The 17,880-nt window shown below is 50.1% G+C and overlaps 2 protein-coding genes across 3 annotated transcripts in view; one reads left to right on the top strand and one right to left on the bottom strand.

Moving 5' to 3' along the window:
- The window catches only part of arl2 (ADP-ribosylation factor-like 2), a 129,272-nt gene that overhangs the window by 76,003 nt on the left and 35,389 nt on the right, over window positions 1–17,880 (bottom strand). The gene's annotated exons all lie outside the window — the stretch shown is intronic.
- ppp2r5b (protein phosphatase 2, regulatory subunit B', beta) overlaps window positions 1–17,880 on the top strand; it is a 49,479-nt gene that overhangs the window by 26,322 nt on the left and 5,277 nt on the right. Inside the window, exons 4-11 of the mRNA XM_072454685.1 lie at window positions 83–175; window positions 304–434; window positions 7,163–7,222; window positions 7,421–7,529; window positions 8,654–8,707; window positions 10,633–10,683; window positions 13,743–13,862; window positions 16,294–16,421. Of these exons, the coding sequence (XP_072310786.1) occupies window positions 83–175; window positions 304–434; window positions 7,163–7,222; window positions 7,421–7,529; window positions 8,654–8,707; window positions 10,633–10,683; window positions 13,743–13,862; window positions 16,294–16,421 (746 nt within the window). The remainder of the gene's footprint in view (window positions 1–82; window positions 176–303; window positions 435–7,162; window positions 7,223–7,420; window positions 7,530–8,653; window positions 8,708–10,632; window positions 10,684–13,742; window positions 13,863–16,293; window positions 16,422–17,880) is intronic.

Consider the following 17,880-nt stretch of genomic DNA (forward strand, 5'->3'; position numbering starts at 1 on the left):
TCAAAGAACCATGGTTACATTAAAGACCTGAGAACTCCCTGTGTGGCTTTGTAATGACCCTCTATTGCCCCCTTGTGTCCAGCTGGTGTACGAGTTCTTTCTGCGATTCCTGGAGAGTCCAGACTTCCAGCCGTCTATGGCCAAGCGCTACGTGGACCAGAAGTTTGTCTTACAGGTAATCGTCATGACCAGAACATCTCCATCTGAGAGAGAGACATCAGCATATTTCACAGTCTGATCACCATGGAAACCATTAAAACAAATCAAGTCTCTCTCTCTCTCTCTCACTCTCTCTTTCTGCAGCTATTGGAGCTCTTTGACAGCGAGGACCCGAGGGAGCGGGAGTACCTCAAGACCATCCTACACCGGGTCTATGGGAAACTGCTGGGGTTGCGGGCCTACATCCGCAAGCAGATCAACAACATTTTCCTCAGGTAGGCCAATGTACAATACATTCATTTAATGTGCAATTAAGTAAATGTGAAGTGAATTAATTAAATGTGTCAATAAATAACTCAAATGTACTCAAACTCTGGTCATGTTTGAGCTGCTCGGGTCATGTTTGAGCTGCTCTGGTCATGTTTGAGCTGCTCTGGTCGTGTTTGAGCTGCTCGGGTCATGTTTGAGCTGCTCTGGTCGTGTTCGAGCTGCTCTGGTCATGTTTGTGTTGCTCGGGTCATGTTTGAGCTGCTCTGGTCATGTTTGAGCTGCTCTGGTCGTGTTTGAGCTGCTCTGGTCATGTTTGAGCTGCTCTGGTCATGTTTGAGCTGCTCTGGTCATGTTTGAGCTGCTCTGGTCGTGTTTGAGCTGCTCTGGTCATGTTTGAGCTGCTCTGGTCATGTTTGAGCTGCTCTGGTCATGTTTGAGCTGCTCTGGTCATGTTTGAGCTGCTCTGGTCATGTTTGTGCTGCTCTGGTCGTGTTTGAGCTGCTCTGGTCGTGTTCGAGCTGCTCTGGTCGTGTTTGAGCTGCTCGGGTCATGTTTGAGCTGCTCTGGTCATGTTTGTGCTGCTCTGGTCGTGTTCGAGCTGCTCTGGTCATGTTTGAGCTGCTCTGGTCGTGTTTGAGCTGCTCTGGTCGTGTTTGAGCTGCTCTGGTCGTGTTTGAGCTGCTCTGGTCATGTTTGAGCTGCTCTGGTCGTGTTTGTGCTGCTCGGGTCATGTTTGAGCTGCTCAGGTCGTGTTTGTGCTGCTCGGGTCATGTTTGAGCTGCTCTGGTCGTGTTTGAGCTGCTCTGGTCATGTTTGAGCTGCTCTGGTCATGTTTGAGCTGCTCTGGTCATGTTTGAGCTGCTCTGGTCATGTTTCAGCTGCTCTGGTCAAGTTTGAGCTGCTCTGGTCAAGTTTGAGCTGCTCTGGTCATGTTTGAGCTGCTCTGGTCATGTTTGAGCTGCTCTGGTCATGTTTGAGCTGCTCTGGTCGTGTTTGTGCTGCTCTGGTCGTGTTTGAGCTGCTCTGGTCATGTTTGAGCTGCTCTGGTCGTGTTTGTGCTGCTCTGGTCATGTTTGAGCTGCTCTGGTCATGTTTGAGCTGCTCTGGTCATGTTTGAGCTGCTCTGGTCATGTTTGAGCTGCTCTGGTCATGTTTGAGCTGCTCTGGTCGTGTTTGTGCTGCTCTGGTCGTGTTTGAGCTGCTCTGGTCATGTTTGAGCTGCTCTGGTCATGTTTGAGCTGCTCTGGTCATGTTTCAGCTGCTCTGGTCAAGTTTGAGCTGCTCTGGTCAAGTTTGAGCTGCTCTGGTCATGTTTGAGCTGCTCTGGTCATGTTTCAGCTGCTCTGGTCAAGTTTGAGCTGCTCTGGTCATGTTTGAGCTGCTCTGGTCATGTTTGAGCTGCTCTGGTCATGTTTGAGCTGCTCTGGTCATGTTTGAGCTGCTCTGGTCATGTTTGAGCTGCTCTGGTCGTGTTTGTGCTGCTCTGGTCGTGTTTGAGCTGCTCTGGTCATGTTTGAGCTGCTCTGGTCATGTTTGAGCTGCTCTGGTCATGTTTCAGCTGCTCTGGTCATGTTTGAGCTGCTCTGGTCATGTTTCAGCTGCTCTGGTCAAGTTTGAGCTGCTCTGGTCAAGTTTGAGCTGCTCTGGTCAAGTTTGAGCTGCTCTGGTCGTGTTTGAGCTGCTCTGGTCATGTTTGAGCTGCTCTGGTCGTGTTTGAGCTGCTCTGGTCGTGTTTGAGCTGCTCTGGTCATGTTTGAGCTGCTCTGGTCATGTTTGAGCTGCTCTGGTCATGTTTGAGCTGCTCTGGTCGTGTTTGAGCTGCTCTGGTCATGTTTGAGCTGCTCTGGTCATGTTTGAGCTGCTCTGGTCATGTTTGAGCTGCTCTGGTCATGTTTGAGCTGCTCTGGTCATGTTTGTGCTGCTCTGGTCGTGTTTGAGCTGCTCTGGTCGTGTTCGAGCTGCTCTGGTCGTGTTTGAGCTGCTCGGGTCATGTTTGAGCTGCTCTGGTCATGTTTGTGCTGCTCTGGTCGTGTTCGAGCTGCTCTGGTCGTGTTTGTGCTGCTCTGGTCGTGTTCGAGCTGCTCTGGTCATGTTTGAGCTGCTCTGGTCGTGTTTGAGCTGCTCTGGTCGTGTTTGAGCTGCTCTGGTCGTGTTTGAGCTGCTCTGGTCATGTTTGAGCTGCTCTGGTCGTGTTTGTGCTGCTCGGGTCATGTTTGAGCTGCTCAGGTCGTGTTTGTGCTGCTCGGGTCATGTTTGAGCTGCTCTGGTCGTGTTTGAGCTGCTCTGGTCATGTTTGAGCTGCTCTGGTCATGTTTGAGCTGCTCTGGTCGTGTTTGAGCTGCTCTGGTCATGTTTGAGCTGCTCTGGTCATGTTTGTGCTGCTCTGGTCATGTTTGAGCTGCTCTGGTCGTGTTTGTGCTGCTCTGGTCATGTTTGAGCTGCTCTGGTCATGTTTGAGCTGCTCTGGTCATGTTTGAGCTGCTCTGGTCATGTTTGAGCTGCTCTGGTCATGTTTGAGCTGCTCTGGTCGTGTTTGTGCTGCTCGGGTCATGTTTGAGCTGCTCTGGTCATGTTTGTGCTGCTCTGGTCATGTTTGAGCTGCTCTGGTCATGTTTGAGCTGCTCTGGTCGTGTTTGAGCTGCTCTGGTCGTGTTTGAGCTGCTCTGGTCATGTTTGAGCTGCTCTGGTCATGTTTGAGCTGCTCTGGTCGTGTTTGAGCTGCTCTGGTCATGTTTGAGCTGCTCTGGTCATGTTTGTGCTGCTCTGGTCATGTTTGAGCTGCTCTGGTCGTGTTTGTGTTGCTCGGGTCATGTTTGAGCTGCTCTGGTCATGTTTGAGCTGCTCTGGTCATGTTTGAGCTGCTCTGGTCATGTTTGAGCTGCTCTGGTCATGTTTGAGCTGCTCTGGTCATGTTTGAGCTGCTCTGGTCGTGTTTGTGCTGCTCGGGTCATGTTTGAGCTGCTCTGGTCATGTTTGAGCTGCTCTGGTCGTGTTTGAGCTGCTCTGGTCGTGTTTGAGCTGCTCTGGTCATGTTTGAGCTGCTCTGGTCATGTTTGTGCTGCTCTGGTCGTGTTTGTGCTGCTCGGGTCATGTTTGAGCTGCTCTGGTCATGTTTGTGCTGCTCGGGTCATGTTCGAGCTGCTCTGGTCGTGTTTGAGCTGCTCTGACACTGGGACGTGACGGGCTTCACTCGTCACTGTCCTTAAATATGTTATGTTTTCGACACTGCTGCAGGCGCCTTATGAAGGCTCTGGCCTGTGATATTAGAGCTTTGCATGAAATGTTCCACAGCACGACATACAACATACAAATCTGAATATGATGCATTTTCTTCAAAATATTGGTCCAATGTCTTGAGACATTCACTCTCTGAACTTTGAACTCTTATCCTGTCGACCCCATTTGACCTTTAACTAAATCTCTTCGATATGTTGGAGAAAATGTATACCCCTATTTTTACAACTTTAAAAAAAACTTGAAAAATTGACTCTAATTCCATACTTAATTCATTGTAGAAATTCAATTTTTTGCCCAGATTTCTCTCTCTGTTCCAGGCGCTCCACCCCAGATCGTCTGTTTGATGAGTGGAATAAAACAATCTCTAGATTTGTATGGCAAGGCAAGAAACCTCCAATCCCTTTCAAAACTTTACAATTGTCAGAGAAAAAGGAGGCGGGGTTTAGCTTGTCTGAAAAATGACTTTATGTCAGATCAGATCAGAGCCAGAATGTGAAGCTCAATGGCCTTATACTGAGAGTCATGTGGTGCCGGGGGTTCCTGTACAGGTCTTATACTGAGAGTCATGTGGTGCCGGGGGTTCCTGTGCAGGTCTTATACTGAGAGTCATGTGGTGCCGGGGGTTCCTGTGCAGGTCTTATACTGAGAGTCATGTGGTGCCGGGGGTTCCTGTACAGGTCTAATACTGAGAGTCATGTGGTGCCGGGGGTTCCTGTGCAGGTCTTATACTGAGAGTCATGTGGTGCCGGGGGTTCCTGTACAGGTCTAATACTGAGAGTCATGTGGTGCCTGAGGTTCCTGTACAGGTCTTATACTGAGAGTCATGTGGTGCCTGGGGTTCCTGTACAGGTCTTATACTGAGAGTCATGTGGTGCTGGGGGTTCCTGTACAGGTCTTATACTGAGAGTCATGTGGTGCCGGGGGTTCCTGTACAGGTCTTATACTGAGAGTCATGTGGTGCCGGGGGTTCCTGTACAGGTCTTATACTGAGAGTCATGTGGTGCCGGGGGTTCCTGTACAGGTCTTATACTGAGAGTCATGTGGTGCCGGGGGTTCCTGTGCAGGTCTTATACTGAGAGTCATGTGGTGCCGGGGGTTCCTGTACAGGTCTTATACTGAGAGTCATGTGGTGCCGGGGGTTCCTGTACAGGTCTAATACTGAGAGTCATGTGGTGCCGGGGGTTCCTGTACAGGTCTTATACTGAGAGTCATGTGGTGCCGGGGGTTCCTGTACAGGTCTAATACTGAGAGTCATGTGGTGCCTGAGGTTCCTGTACAGGTCTTATACTGAGAGTCATGTGGTGCCTGAGGTTCCTGTACAGGTCTTATACTGAGAGTCATGTGGTGCCTGGGGTTCCTGTACAGGTCTTATACTGAGAGTCATGTGGTGCTGGGGGTTCCTGTACAGGTCTTATACTGAGAGTCATGTGGTGCCGGGGGTTCCTGTACAGGTCTTATACTGAGAGTCATGTGGTGCCGGGGGTTCCTGTACAGGTCTTATACTGAGAGTCATGTGGTGCCTGGGGTTCCTGTACAGGTCTTATACTGAGAGTAATGTGGTGCCGGGGGTTCCTGTACAGGTCTTATACTGAGAGTCATGTGGTGCCGGGGGTTCCTGTGCAGGTCTCATACTGAGAGTCATGTGGTGCCGGGGGTTCCAGTGCAGGTCTTATACTGAGAGTCATGTGGTGCCGGGGGTTCCTGTGCAGGTCTTATACTGAGAGTCATGTGGTGCCGGGGGTTCATGTACAGGTCTTATACTGAGAGTCATGTGGTGCCGGGGGTTCCTGTACAGGTCTTATACTGAGAGTAATGTGGTGCCGGGGGTTCCTGTACAGGTCTTATACTGAGAGTCATGTGGTGCCGGGGGTTCCTGTACAGGTCTTATACTGAGAGTCATGTGGTGCCGGGGGTTCCTGTACAGGTCTTATACTGAGAGTCATGTGGTGCCGGGGGTTCCTGTACAGGTCTTATACTGAGAGTCATGTGGTGCCGGGGGTTCCTGTACAGGTCTTATACTGAGAGTCATGTGGTGCCTGGGGTTCCTGTACAGGTCTTATACTGAGAGTAATGTGGTGCCGGGGGTTCCTGTACAGGTCTTATACTGAGAGTCATGTGGTGCCGGGGGTTCCTGTGCAGGTCTCATACTGAGAGTCATGTGGTGCCGGGGGTTCCAGTGCAGGTCTTATACTGAGAGTCATGTGGTGCCGGGGGTTCCTGTGCAGGTCTCATACTGAGAGTCATGTGGTGCCGGGGGTTCCAGTGCAGGTCTTATACTGAGAGTCATGTGGTGCCTGGGGTTCCTGTACAGGTCTTATACTGAGAGTCATGTGGTGCCGGGGGTTCCTGTACAGGTCTTATACTGAGAGTAATGTGGTGCCGGGGGTTCCTGTACAGGTCTTATACTGAGAGTCATGTGGTGCCGGGGGTTCCTGTACAGGTCTCATACTGAGAGTCATGTGGTGCTGGGGGTTCCTGTACAGGTCTTATACTGAGAGTCATGTGGTGCCTGGGGTTCCTGTACAGGTCTTATACTGAGAGTCATGTGGTGCCGGGGGTTCCTGTACAGGTCTCATACTGAGAGTCATGTGGTGCCTGGGGTTCCTGTACAGGTCTTATACTGAGAGTCATGTGGTGCCTGGGGTTCCTGTACAGGTCTTATACTGAGAGTCATGTGGTGCCGGGGGTTCCTGTACAGGTCTTATACTGAGAGTCATGTGGTGCCGGGGGTTCCTGTACAGGTCTAATACTGAGAGTCATGTGGTGCCTGAGGTTCCTGTACAGGTCTTATACTGAGAGTCATGTGGTGCCGGGGGTTCCTGTACAGGTCTTATACTGAGAGTCATGTGGTGCCGGGGGTTCCTGTACAGGTCTTATACTGAGAGTCATGTGGTGCCGGGGGTTCCTGTACAGGTCTTATACTGAGAGTCATGTGGTGCCGGGGGTTCCTGTACAGGTCTTACTGCAGATGACAGACGCTTGAGTCGGAGGAAGTGAAGAATCCCTGGGTCAAATCTGTTCTTACAACATGGAAGGAGCTGATCCAAACATACAAACTAAACAAAGATGTTACAATCTAAAACTGGTAAAACTTTATGACCATTTCACACGTAACAGCACAGATCAGAGTTTTAAAGTCTGGGCAACAAAAGATTATAAAAGAAAATCACATGAAAAGCTTTGGACTTTTACAAAGGTAATTATATACAAACATATATCCATGGAAGGTATGTTTTGACAAGGTATTCTTGAGCAGTAATAACTGATAAATTGATAAATGCACAAAACATAGGTTAAATACTGGCACTGCTGAACATTCAAGGGAAACTAATAACATCTCAAGGGAGAACAGCAGGGGGCAGCATTTTGAATATTCACTAAATTGAAGAACGTCTGTGTAATCCCTTAGCCGTCCAGGTTCCAGAGCTAACGTTGAATGATCAAATATTGAATGTTGACATATGTATTTCAGTATTTGTGTCTTTGTCTTGTCCAGGTTCATCTATGAGACTGAGCACTTCAACGGTGTGGCCGAGCTGCTGGAGATCCTGGGCAGGTACGGCCACTATTCGCTTAACCTTTACCTAAACCCTGATGTTAACTTATTCAAATACATATCTTTATATCTTGTTACTGATCTTATAATAAAGCTCCTGTTTCCTTCGACGTTTACCACATTTTTATTCATCGATTGTCAAAAATCCTGAGGAACCTTTCAGCCTCCAGAGTTGAGATGTTTTCTCTTGTGTGGCAGCATCATTAACGGCTTCGCCCTGCCCCTGAAGGCGGAGCATAAACAGTTCCTGGTGCGAGTGCTGATTCCTCTGCACACGGCCAAGTCGCTTTCCATCTTCCACGCACAGGTCAGTCTGGACCTTCTCACCACAAACACTCAAGGAGGGCTTGGTTGGAATAAGGATTTGTACTTCGAAGGATCATTTTATTATATACCATAGGTTTGATTTATTTTGAAGGTTTATTCTTTTAATATCCAAAATAAATTCTCATACCATTATTACAACAGATGATAATGACCTGGCTAGTGCTTGGGCGGGTGTCACACATTACCCACCGTGTCCTGTGTGAATGTGATGAGGGCCCAGGTCAGTCTGGCCCAGGTCAGTCTGGCCCAGGTCAGTCTGGCCCAGGTCAGTCTGGCCCAGGTCAGTCTGGCCCAGGTCAGTCTGGCCCAGGTCAGTCTGGCCCAGGTCAGTCTGGCTACAAATGCTTATCACCAAAAAGAGTGACTGAATAAAGCTGTGTAAAGAGCTTTGTGGGGTGAGAACGCTCCACATAGTACTACAATACCATAGTACTAAAATACTGTAGTACTACAATACCATAGTACTAAAATACTGTAGTACTACAATACCATAGTACTAAAATACTGTAGTACTACAATACCATAGTACTAAAATACTGTAGTACTACAATACCATAGTACTAAAATACTGTAGTACTACAATACCATAGTACTATCGTAGTACTAAAATACCAACCTCTGTTACTAAAGACACTCTCCCAGTTATGACAGGCTGCTTTGTGCGTGTGTGTCCAGCAGGGGTCAGCAGTGCTCCTTCTCTGAGCGTGTGTGTGTGTGTGTGTGTGTGTGTGTGTGTGTGTGCTCGTGTATGTGTGTGTGTGTGTGTGTGTGTGTGTGTGTGTGCTCGTGTGTGTGTGTGTGTGTGCATGTGTGTGTGTCTGTGTGTGTGTGTCTGTGTGTGTCTGTGCTCGTGTGTGTGTGTGTGTGTGTGCATGTGTGTGTGTGTGTGTGTGTGTACATGTGTGTGTGTGTGTGTGCATGTGTATGTGTGTGTGTGTGTGTGTGTGTGTACATGTGTGTGTGTGTGTGGGTGTGTGTGTATGTGTGTGTGTGTGTGTGTGTGTGCATGTGTGTGTTTGTGTGTGTGTGTTAGAACACGCCTCCTCGTCTCACTCTGGAGCCTGATGACCGGTCACTCTAATCCTGCCCTGTCTCTGTTCGCAGCTGGCCTACTGTGTGGTGCAGTTCATGGAGAAGGACGCCACAGTCACTGAATACGTGAGTGACCGCTGCTCATGACCTTTAGAGAGTCACACACGCAGAGGGTCAGAGACATATCAAAGTATTTACAAGTCCTGAGGAAATAAAATGCACTAGAACATGGGACCAATGCCGACGTACACAAGGAGCGTACGCACTACTGCCCCCCTGTGGCACCTGGAGTTCAAGCAGTGTCACGTCCATGTTCTGACCACGCCCGTCCCAGCGTCTGATGAGATGAGGCTGTGAACGGCCAAACGCGACCTCCTTTAACCATCCACATACTCAACATTTCATCACACAGTCTGAGCACAGCACGTTATATCATACTGGAGTCCACGGAGACGGAGGACACCACCAGGCCACGCTACGAGTCAGATCTGTGGCGAGGCGAGCTATATGTGATGTATCATATAAATCAGCAGTTATCAAGCTGCAGCACAGGACAAGACTATGACATATGTTAACACAGTGTAAATACTCTGTAACTATAACACTTCTGATGTAGAAAAGCAAACATTACACCATCGCCATCAATCCTCCCGAGCGGCTTATGACTGGACCATTAGGAGTTTACAGTCTGTTGGCTTCTGCAGCGAGGATCGAGCGGCCTCTTTTTGAATGAAACACATGTCAGAGCGAACAATGCGGCGACCCGGGGGCAGCCTCTGACTCATCAAAGCAGCAGTGACATGGGCCCACGGCACAGCTATAAATCATCTCTCATAAAAGCACAAGAAAATCATACGTGTCCATCCTCAGCTGCTCTGTTATTGTTTGGAGCAGACTCCTAGCAGCAGATACAAGAGCGAGGGTCAAACACAGAGCCATAGAGTGTGTGCCCCATGTGGCAAAAACACTGCATTTTATTCCAGACTATGTTATCATTTTGAAACGTACAATAGTTGCTTTATATCGCCTAAAGATACTTCTCCTGACGCAGTGTTTGTCGACACAACAATGTCTGTTTTCATTTATTGTCAGAACAGATGTTATGCATATGGAATTTCCCCATTGTGGGACAAACAAAAGTTATCTTATCTTATCTTATCTCGTCTTATCTTATCTCGTCTTATCTTAAAATCAGACTTGTTCCTTGGAGGAAAAAAAGTAAAAATCAGGACAAAATGTATTTGTATTTTGTATTTTAATATCTTTCACTGTTTTTCAAATCAAGATGTTTCGACTTTCATCCAAAAGTCTTTCTTAATCTGCGGAACTGAGAACGTTTATGGTTCTCTGAGCTGCGTAAGCTCTAGAACCATCTGTGCAGACTGGAACCATAGAACCATCTGTGCAGACTGGAACCATAGAACCATCTGTGCGGACTGGAACCATAGAACCATCTGTGCAGACTGGAACCATAGAACCATCTTTACAGACTGGAACCATAGAACCATCTGTGCGGACTGGAACCATAGAACCATCTGTGCAGACTGGAACCATAGAACCATCTGTGCGGACTGGAACCATAGAACCATCTGTGCAGACTGGAACCATAGAACCATCTGTGCAGACTGGAACCATAGAACCATCTGTACAGACTGGAACCATAGAACCATCTGTGCAGACTGGAACCAAAGAACCATCTGTGCGGACTGGAACCATAGAACCATCTGTGCAGACTGGAACCATAGAACCATCTGTGCAGACTGGAACCAAAGAACCATCTGTGCGGACTGGAACCATAGAACCATCTGTGCAGACTGGAACCATAGAACCATCTGTGCGGACTGGAACCATAGAACCATCTGTGCAGACTGGAACCGTAGAACCATCTGTGCAGACTGGAACCGTAGAACCATAGAGCCATCCGTGCAGACCGGAACCGTAGAACCATCCGTGCAGACTGGAACCGTAGAACCATCTGTGCAGACTGGAACCATAGAACTGTCTCTGTCAGGCTCATTCACACTTGAGTAAGATTGTGTGTTCTTCTGCAGATCATCAGAGGCCTGCTCAAGTACTGGCCCAAGACGTGCACGCAGAAAGAGGTGAGCTCCGTCCTCCAGGTCACAGGTCAGGTCACAGGTCAGATCACAGGTCAGGTCACAGGTCAGGTCACAGGTCAGATCACAGGTCAGGTCACAGGTCAGATCACAGGTCAGGTCACAGGTCAGATCACAGGTCAGGTCACAGGTCAGATCACTGGTCAGGTCACAGGTCAGATCACTGGTCAGATCACAGGTCAGATCACAGGTCAGGTCACAGGTCAGATCACAGGTCAGGTCACAGGTCAGGTCACAGGTCAGGTCACAGGTCAGGTCACAGGTCAGATCACTGGTCAGATCACAGGTCAGATCACAGGTCAGGTCACAGGTCAGGTCACAGGTCAGGTCACAGGTCAGATCACTGGTCAGATCACAGGTCAGATCACAGGTCAGGTCACAGGTCAGATCACAGGTCAGGTCACAGATCCGATCACAGGTCAGATCACAGGTCAGGTCACAGGTCAGGTCACAGGTCAGATCACAGGTCAGGTCACAGGTCAGATCACTGGTCAGATCACAGGTCAGATCACAGGTCAGGTCACAGGTCAGATCACAGGTCAGGTCACAGGTCAGGTCACAGATCCGATCACAGGTCAGATCACAGGTCAGGTCACAGGTCAGGTCACAGGTCAGGTCACAGGTCAGGTCACAGGTCAGGTCACAGGTCAGATCACAGGTCAGGTCACAGGTCAGATCACAGGTCAGATCACAGGTCAGGTCACAGGTCAGGTCACAGATCCGATCACAGGTCAGGTCACAGGTCAGATCACAGGTCAGGTCACAGGTCAGGTCACAGGTCAGGTCACAGGTCAGATCACAGGTCAGGTCACAGGTCAGATCACAGGTCAGGTCACAGGTCAGGTCACAGGTCAGGTCACAGGTCAGATCACAGGTCAGGTCACAGGTCAGATCACAGGTCAGGTCACATAGGTCAAGCACGTGAACAGATAGAGAGACCACATACATGTTTCTGAAGGGTTCTTAGAGCCTTTAAAGCACCAATGGCTTTGACTGAAGGGTCCTGAGCGGCCTGAGGGCAGCAGAGCGGGTGGTCTCAGTCTCCTTCACTGTCAGAGGTCAGTGATGGGTTGGATAATGTAGGTTTGATCTTGAGACAGCTCACAAAACATGTCAACAGAAAAGCCTTAGTTGAGGTGTGAGGACACAACCCTGACCTCTGTAGTCATGGTCATTTATCTGTGTGCAGGTGACCTCTGTAGTCAGGTGACCTCTGTAGTCATGGTCATTTATCTGTGTGCAGGTGACCTCTGTAGTCAGGTGACCTCTGTAGTCAGGTGACCTCTGTAGTCATGGTCATTTGTCTGTGTGCGGGTGACCTCTGTAGTCAGGTGACCTCTGTAGTCATGGTCATTTGTCCGTGTGCAGGTGACCTCTGTAGTCAGGTGACCTCTGTAGTCATGGTCATTTGTCTGTGTGCAGGTGACCTCTGTAGTCAGGTGACCTCTGTAGTCATGGTCATTTGTCTGTGTGCGGGTGACCTCTGTAGTCAGGTGACCTCTGTAGTCATGGTCATTTGTCCGTGTGCGGGTGACCTCTGTAGTCAGGTGACCTCTGTAGTCATGGTCATTTGTCCGTGTGCAGGTGACCTCTGTAGTCAGGTGACCTCTGTAGTCATGGTCATTTGTCCGTGTGCAGGTGACCTCTGTAGTCAGGTGACCTCTGTAGTCAGGTGACCTCTGTAGTCATGGTCATTTGTCCGTGTGCAGGTGACCTCTGTAGTCAGGTGACCTCTGTAGTCATGGTCATTTGTCCGTGTGCAGGTGACCTCTGTAGTCAGGTGACCTCTGTAGTCATGGTCATTTGTCCGTGTGCAGGTGACCTCTGTAGTCAGGTGACCTCTGTAGTCAGGTGACCTCTGTAGTCAGGTGACCTCTGTAGTCAGGTGACCTCTGTAGTCATGGTCATTTGTCCGTGTGCAGGTGACCTCTGTAGTCAGGTGACCTCTGTAGTCACGTGACCTCTGTAGTCAGGTGACCTCTGTAGTCATGGTCATTTGTCCGTGTGCAGGTGACCTCTGTAGTCAGGTGACCTCTGTAGTCATGGTCATTTGTCTGTGTGCGGGTGACCTCTGTAGTCAGGTGACCTCTGTAGTCATGGTCATTTGTCTGTGTGCAGGTGACCTCTGTAGTCAGGTGACCTCTGTAGTCATGGTCATTTGTCTGTGTGCGGGTGACCTCTGTAGTCAGGTGACCTCTGTAGTCATGGTCATTTGTCCGTGTGCAGGTGACCTCTGTAGTCAGGTGACCTCTGTAGTCAGGTGACCTCTGTAGTCATGGTCATTTGTCCGTGTGCGGGTGACCTCTGTAGTCAGGTGACCTCTGTAGTCAGGTGACCTCTGTAGTCATGGTCATTTGTCCGTGTGCAGGTGACCTCTGTAGTCAGGTGACCTCTGTAGTCATGGTCATTTGTCCGTGTGCAGGTGACCTCTGTAGTCAGGTGACCTCTGTAGTCAGGTGACCTCTGTAGTCATGGTCATTTGTCCGTGTGCAGGTGACCTCTGTAGTCAGGTGACCTCTGTAGTCAGGTGACCTCTGTAGTCATGGTCATTTGTCCGTGTGCAGGTGACCTCTGTAGTCAGGTGACCTCTGTAGTCATGGTCATTTGTCCGTGTGCAGGTGACCTCTGTAGTCAGGTGACCTCTGTAGTCAGGTGACCTCTGTAGTCATGGTCATTTGTCCGTGTGCAGGTGACCTCTGTAGTCAGGTGACCTCTGTAGTCACGTGACCTCTGTAGTCAGGTGACCTCTGTAGTCATGGTCATTTGTCCGTGTGCAGGTGACCTCTGTAGTCAGGTGACCTCTGTAGTCAGGTGACCTCTGTAGTCAGGTGACCTCTGTAGTCATGGTCATTTGTCCGTATGCAGGTGACCTCTGTAGTCAGGTGACCTCTGTAGTCATGGTCATTTGTCCGTGTGCAGGTGACCTCTGTAGTCACGTGACCTCTGTAGTCAGGTGACCTCTGTAGTCATGGTCATTTGTCCGTGTGCAGGTGACCTCTGTAGTCAGGTGACCTCTGTAGTCATGGTCATTTGTCCGTGTGCAGGTGATGTTCCTGGGGGAGATCGAGGAGATCCTGGATGTCATTGAACCTTCTCAGTTCGTGAGGGTCCAGGAGCCGCTCTTCAGACAGATTGCTGGATGCATCTCCAGCCCTCACTTCCAGGTCCTTAAGCTCTCATACACTTAACATTCTGTTCCAAATAAAATACTGTTATAATCTGTTAGTTTCATACAATCTCTTATTCATCCACTCTTCATGAGCCTATGTGTGTGTACTATTGTTGTGTCCTTGTGCAAGACAATTCACCCACTTTTCCTCCAGTGTATGAGGCGTGTGAGAGTGTGTTTGTGACGCCCACTGACCAAATACACATCCTGACCTTACCCTGCCCTTACCTTGACCCTGACCTTACTCTAATCTTGACCCTGACCTTACCCTGACCTTACAGTGAGGAGGTCAAACGTGAGGAGCTGTGGGCCAGGCTCAGTGATGAGGTCAAACGTGAGGAGCTGTGGGCCAGGCTCAGTGAGGAGGTCAAACGTGAGGAGCTGTGGGCCAGGCTCAGTGAGGAGGTCAAACGTGAGGAGCTGTGGGCCAGGCTCAGTGAGGAGGTCAAACGTGAGGAGCTGTGGGCCAGGCTCAGTGAGGAGGTCAAACGTGAGGAGCTGTGGGCCAGGCTCAGTGAGGAGGTCAAACGTGAGGAGCTGTGGGCCAGGCTCAGTGATGAGGTCAAACGTGAGGAGCTGTGGGCCAGGCTCAGTGAGGAGGTCAAACGTGAGGAGCTGTGGGCCAGGCTCAGTGAGGAGGTCAAACGTGAGGAGCTGTGGGCCAGGCTCAGTGAGGAGGTCAAACGTGAGGAGCTGTGGGCCAGGCTCAGTGAGGAGGTCAAACGTGAGGAGCTGTGGGCCAGGCTCAGTGAGGAGGTCAAACGTGAGGAGCTGTGGGCCAGGCTCAGTGATGAGGTCAAACGTGAGGAGCTGTGGGCCAGGCTCAGTGAGGAGGTCAAACGTGAGGAGCTGTGGGCCAGGCTCAGTGAGGAGGTCAAACGTGAGGAGCTGTGGGCCAGGCTCAGTGAGGAGGTCAAACGTGAGGAGCTGTGGGCCAGGCTCAGTGAGGAGGTCAAACGTGAGGAGCTGTGGGCCAGGCTGGGGAGACCTCGCCTTTTCCTATCTTTAAATACGGATAATTACAGTCATTACTTTAAAGACGGCAGGAAGTGAGGAACAGCCAGGAAACAGACATGTTACAGTTTACACGCCTAAACAACCAAACATCCATTTGTCTGTTTCCATGTCGTCAGCTTCATTCTGGAACGTGCAGATGGACCAGGGGCTGGTCCACTGAAGATGACGTAACAGTTACAAAACATATTCTGAAACGCTTCACTAGAACTTATCAACACACAGAAGAAAAAGAACAGCAGGATGAAGGGTCTGGGAACAGCAGGAGGGAGGGTCTGGAGAACAGCAGGAGGGAGGGTCTGGAGAACAGCAGGATGGAGGGTCTGGAGAACAGCAGGATGAAGGGTCTGGAGAACAGCAGGAGGGAGGGTCTGGGAACAGCAGGAGGGAGGGTCTGGAGAACAGCAGGAGGGAGGGTCTGGAGAACAGCAGGATGGAGGGTCTGGAGAACAGCAGGATGAAGGGTCTGGGAACAGCAGGAGGGAGGGTCTGGAGAACAGCAGGAGGGAGGGTCTGGAGAACAGCAGGATGGAGGGTCTGGAGAACAGCAGGAGGGAGGGTCTGGAGAACAGCAGGATGGAGGGTCTGGAGAACAGCAGGATGGAGGGTCTGGGAACAGCAGGAGGGAGGGTCTGGAGAACAGCAGGAGGGAGGGTCTGGAGAACAGCAGGATGGAGGGTCTGGAGAACAGCAGGATGGAGGGTCTGGAGAACAGCAGGAGGGAGGGTCTGGAGAACAGCAGGATGGAGGGTCTGGAGAACAGCAGGATGGAGGGTCTGGGAACAGCAGGATGGAGGGTCTGGAGAACAGCAGGATGGAGGGTCTGGAGAACAGCAGGATGGAGGGTCTGGGAACAGCAGGAGGGAGGGTCTGGAGAACAGCAGGAGGGAGGGTCTGGAGAATATTGATTGCACATCTGCAGATATGAATGACCACAGCCAGACAAATATCGGATACCAGACCATCTCAAGGACTGTACTTTTTTATTGTCTAACGCGTGTGTGTGTGTGTGTTTATGTGTTTATGTGTGTGTGTGTGTGTTTATGTGTGTGTGTGTTTGTGTGTGTGTGTGTGTGTGTGTGTTTATGTGTGTGTTTATGTGTGTGTGTGTTTGTGTGTGTGTGTGTGTGTGTGTTTATGTGTGTGTGTGTGTGTTTATGTGTGTGTGTGTTTATGTGTGTGTGTGTTTATGTGTGTGTTTATGTGTGTGTGTGTGTGTGTGTGTGTGTGTGTGTGTGTTTGTGTGTGTGTGTGTGTGTGTGTGTGTTTATGTGTGTGTGTGTGTGTTTATGTGTGTGTGTGTTTATGTGTGTGTTTATGTGTGTGTGTGTGTGTGTGTGTGTTTATGTGTGTGTTTATGTGTGTGTGTGTGTGTGTGTGTGTGTGTGTGTGTGTGTGTGTGTGTGTCGCAGGTGGCAGAACGGGCCCTGTACTTCTGGAACAACGAGTACATCCTAAGTCTGATCGAGGAGAACTGTCAGGTCATCCTCCCTCTGGTGTTCGCTACACTCTACAGGGTCTCCAAGGAGCACTGGAATCAGTAAGACCACCACAAGACCACAAGACCACCACAAGACCACAAGACCACCACAAGACCACAAGACCACCACAAGACCACAAGACCACCACAAGACCACAAGACCACCACACAAGACCACCACAAGACCACAAGACCACCACAAGACCACAAGACCACCACAAGACCACAAGACCACCACAAGATCACAAGACCACCACAAGACCACAAGACCACCACAAGACCACAAGACCACCACAAGACTACCACAAGACCACAAGACCACCACAAGACCACAAGACCACCACAAGACCACAAGACCACCACAAGACCACAAGACCACCACACAAGACCACCACAAGACCACAAGACCACCACAAGACCACAAGACCACCACAAGACCACAAGACCACCACAAGATCACAAGACCACCACAAGACCACAAGACCACCACAAGACCACAAGACCACCACAAGATCACAAGACCACCACAAGACCACAAGACCACCACAAGACCACAAGACCACCACAAGACTACCACAAGACCACACGACTACCACAAGACCACAAGACCACCACAAGACCACAAGACCACCACAAGACCACAAGACCACCACAAGACCACAAGACTACCACAAGACCACAAGACCACCACAAGACCACAAGACCACCACAAGACCACAAGACTACCACAAGACCACAAGACCACCACAAGACCACAAGACCACCACAAGACCACAAGACTACCACAAGACCACAAGACCACCACAAGACCACAAGACTACCACAAGACCACAAGACCACCACAAGACCACAAGACCACCACAAGACCACAAGACTACCACAAGACCACAAGACCACCACAAGACCACAAGACCACCACAAGACCACAAGACTACCACAAGACCACAAGACCACCACAAGACCACAAGACCAACACAAGACTACCACAAGACTACCACAAGACCACAAGACCACAAGACCACCACAAGACCACAAGACCACCACAAGACCACAAGACCACCACACAAGACCACCACAAGACCACAAGACCACCACAAGACCACAAGACCACCACAAGACCACAAGACCACCACAAGACCACAAGACCACCACAAGATCACAAGACCACCACAAGACCACAAGACCACCACAAGACCACAAGACCACCACAAGACTACCACAAGACCACACGACTACCACAAGACCACAAGACCACCACAAGACCACAAGACCACCACAAGACCACAAGACCACCACAAGACCACAAGACCACCACACAAGACCACCACAAGACCACAAGACCACCACAAGACCACAAGACCACCACAAGACCACAAGACCACCACAAGATCACAAGACCACCACAAGACCACAAGACCACCACAAGACCACAAGACCACCACAAGATCACAAGACCACCACAAGACCACAAGACCACCACAAGACCACAAGACCACCACAAGACTACCACAAGACCACA

Source organism: Eucyclogobius newberryi, unplaced genomic scaffold, assembly GCF_026437365.1.
Source record: "Eucyclogobius newberryi isolate DKJ021-1_F unplaced genomic scaffold, fEucNew1.0.hap1 SCAF_2, whole genome shotgun sequence".
Taxonomy (NCBI): Eukaryota; Metazoa; Chordata; class Actinopteri; order Gobiiformes; family Gobiidae; genus Eucyclogobius; species Eucyclogobius newberryi.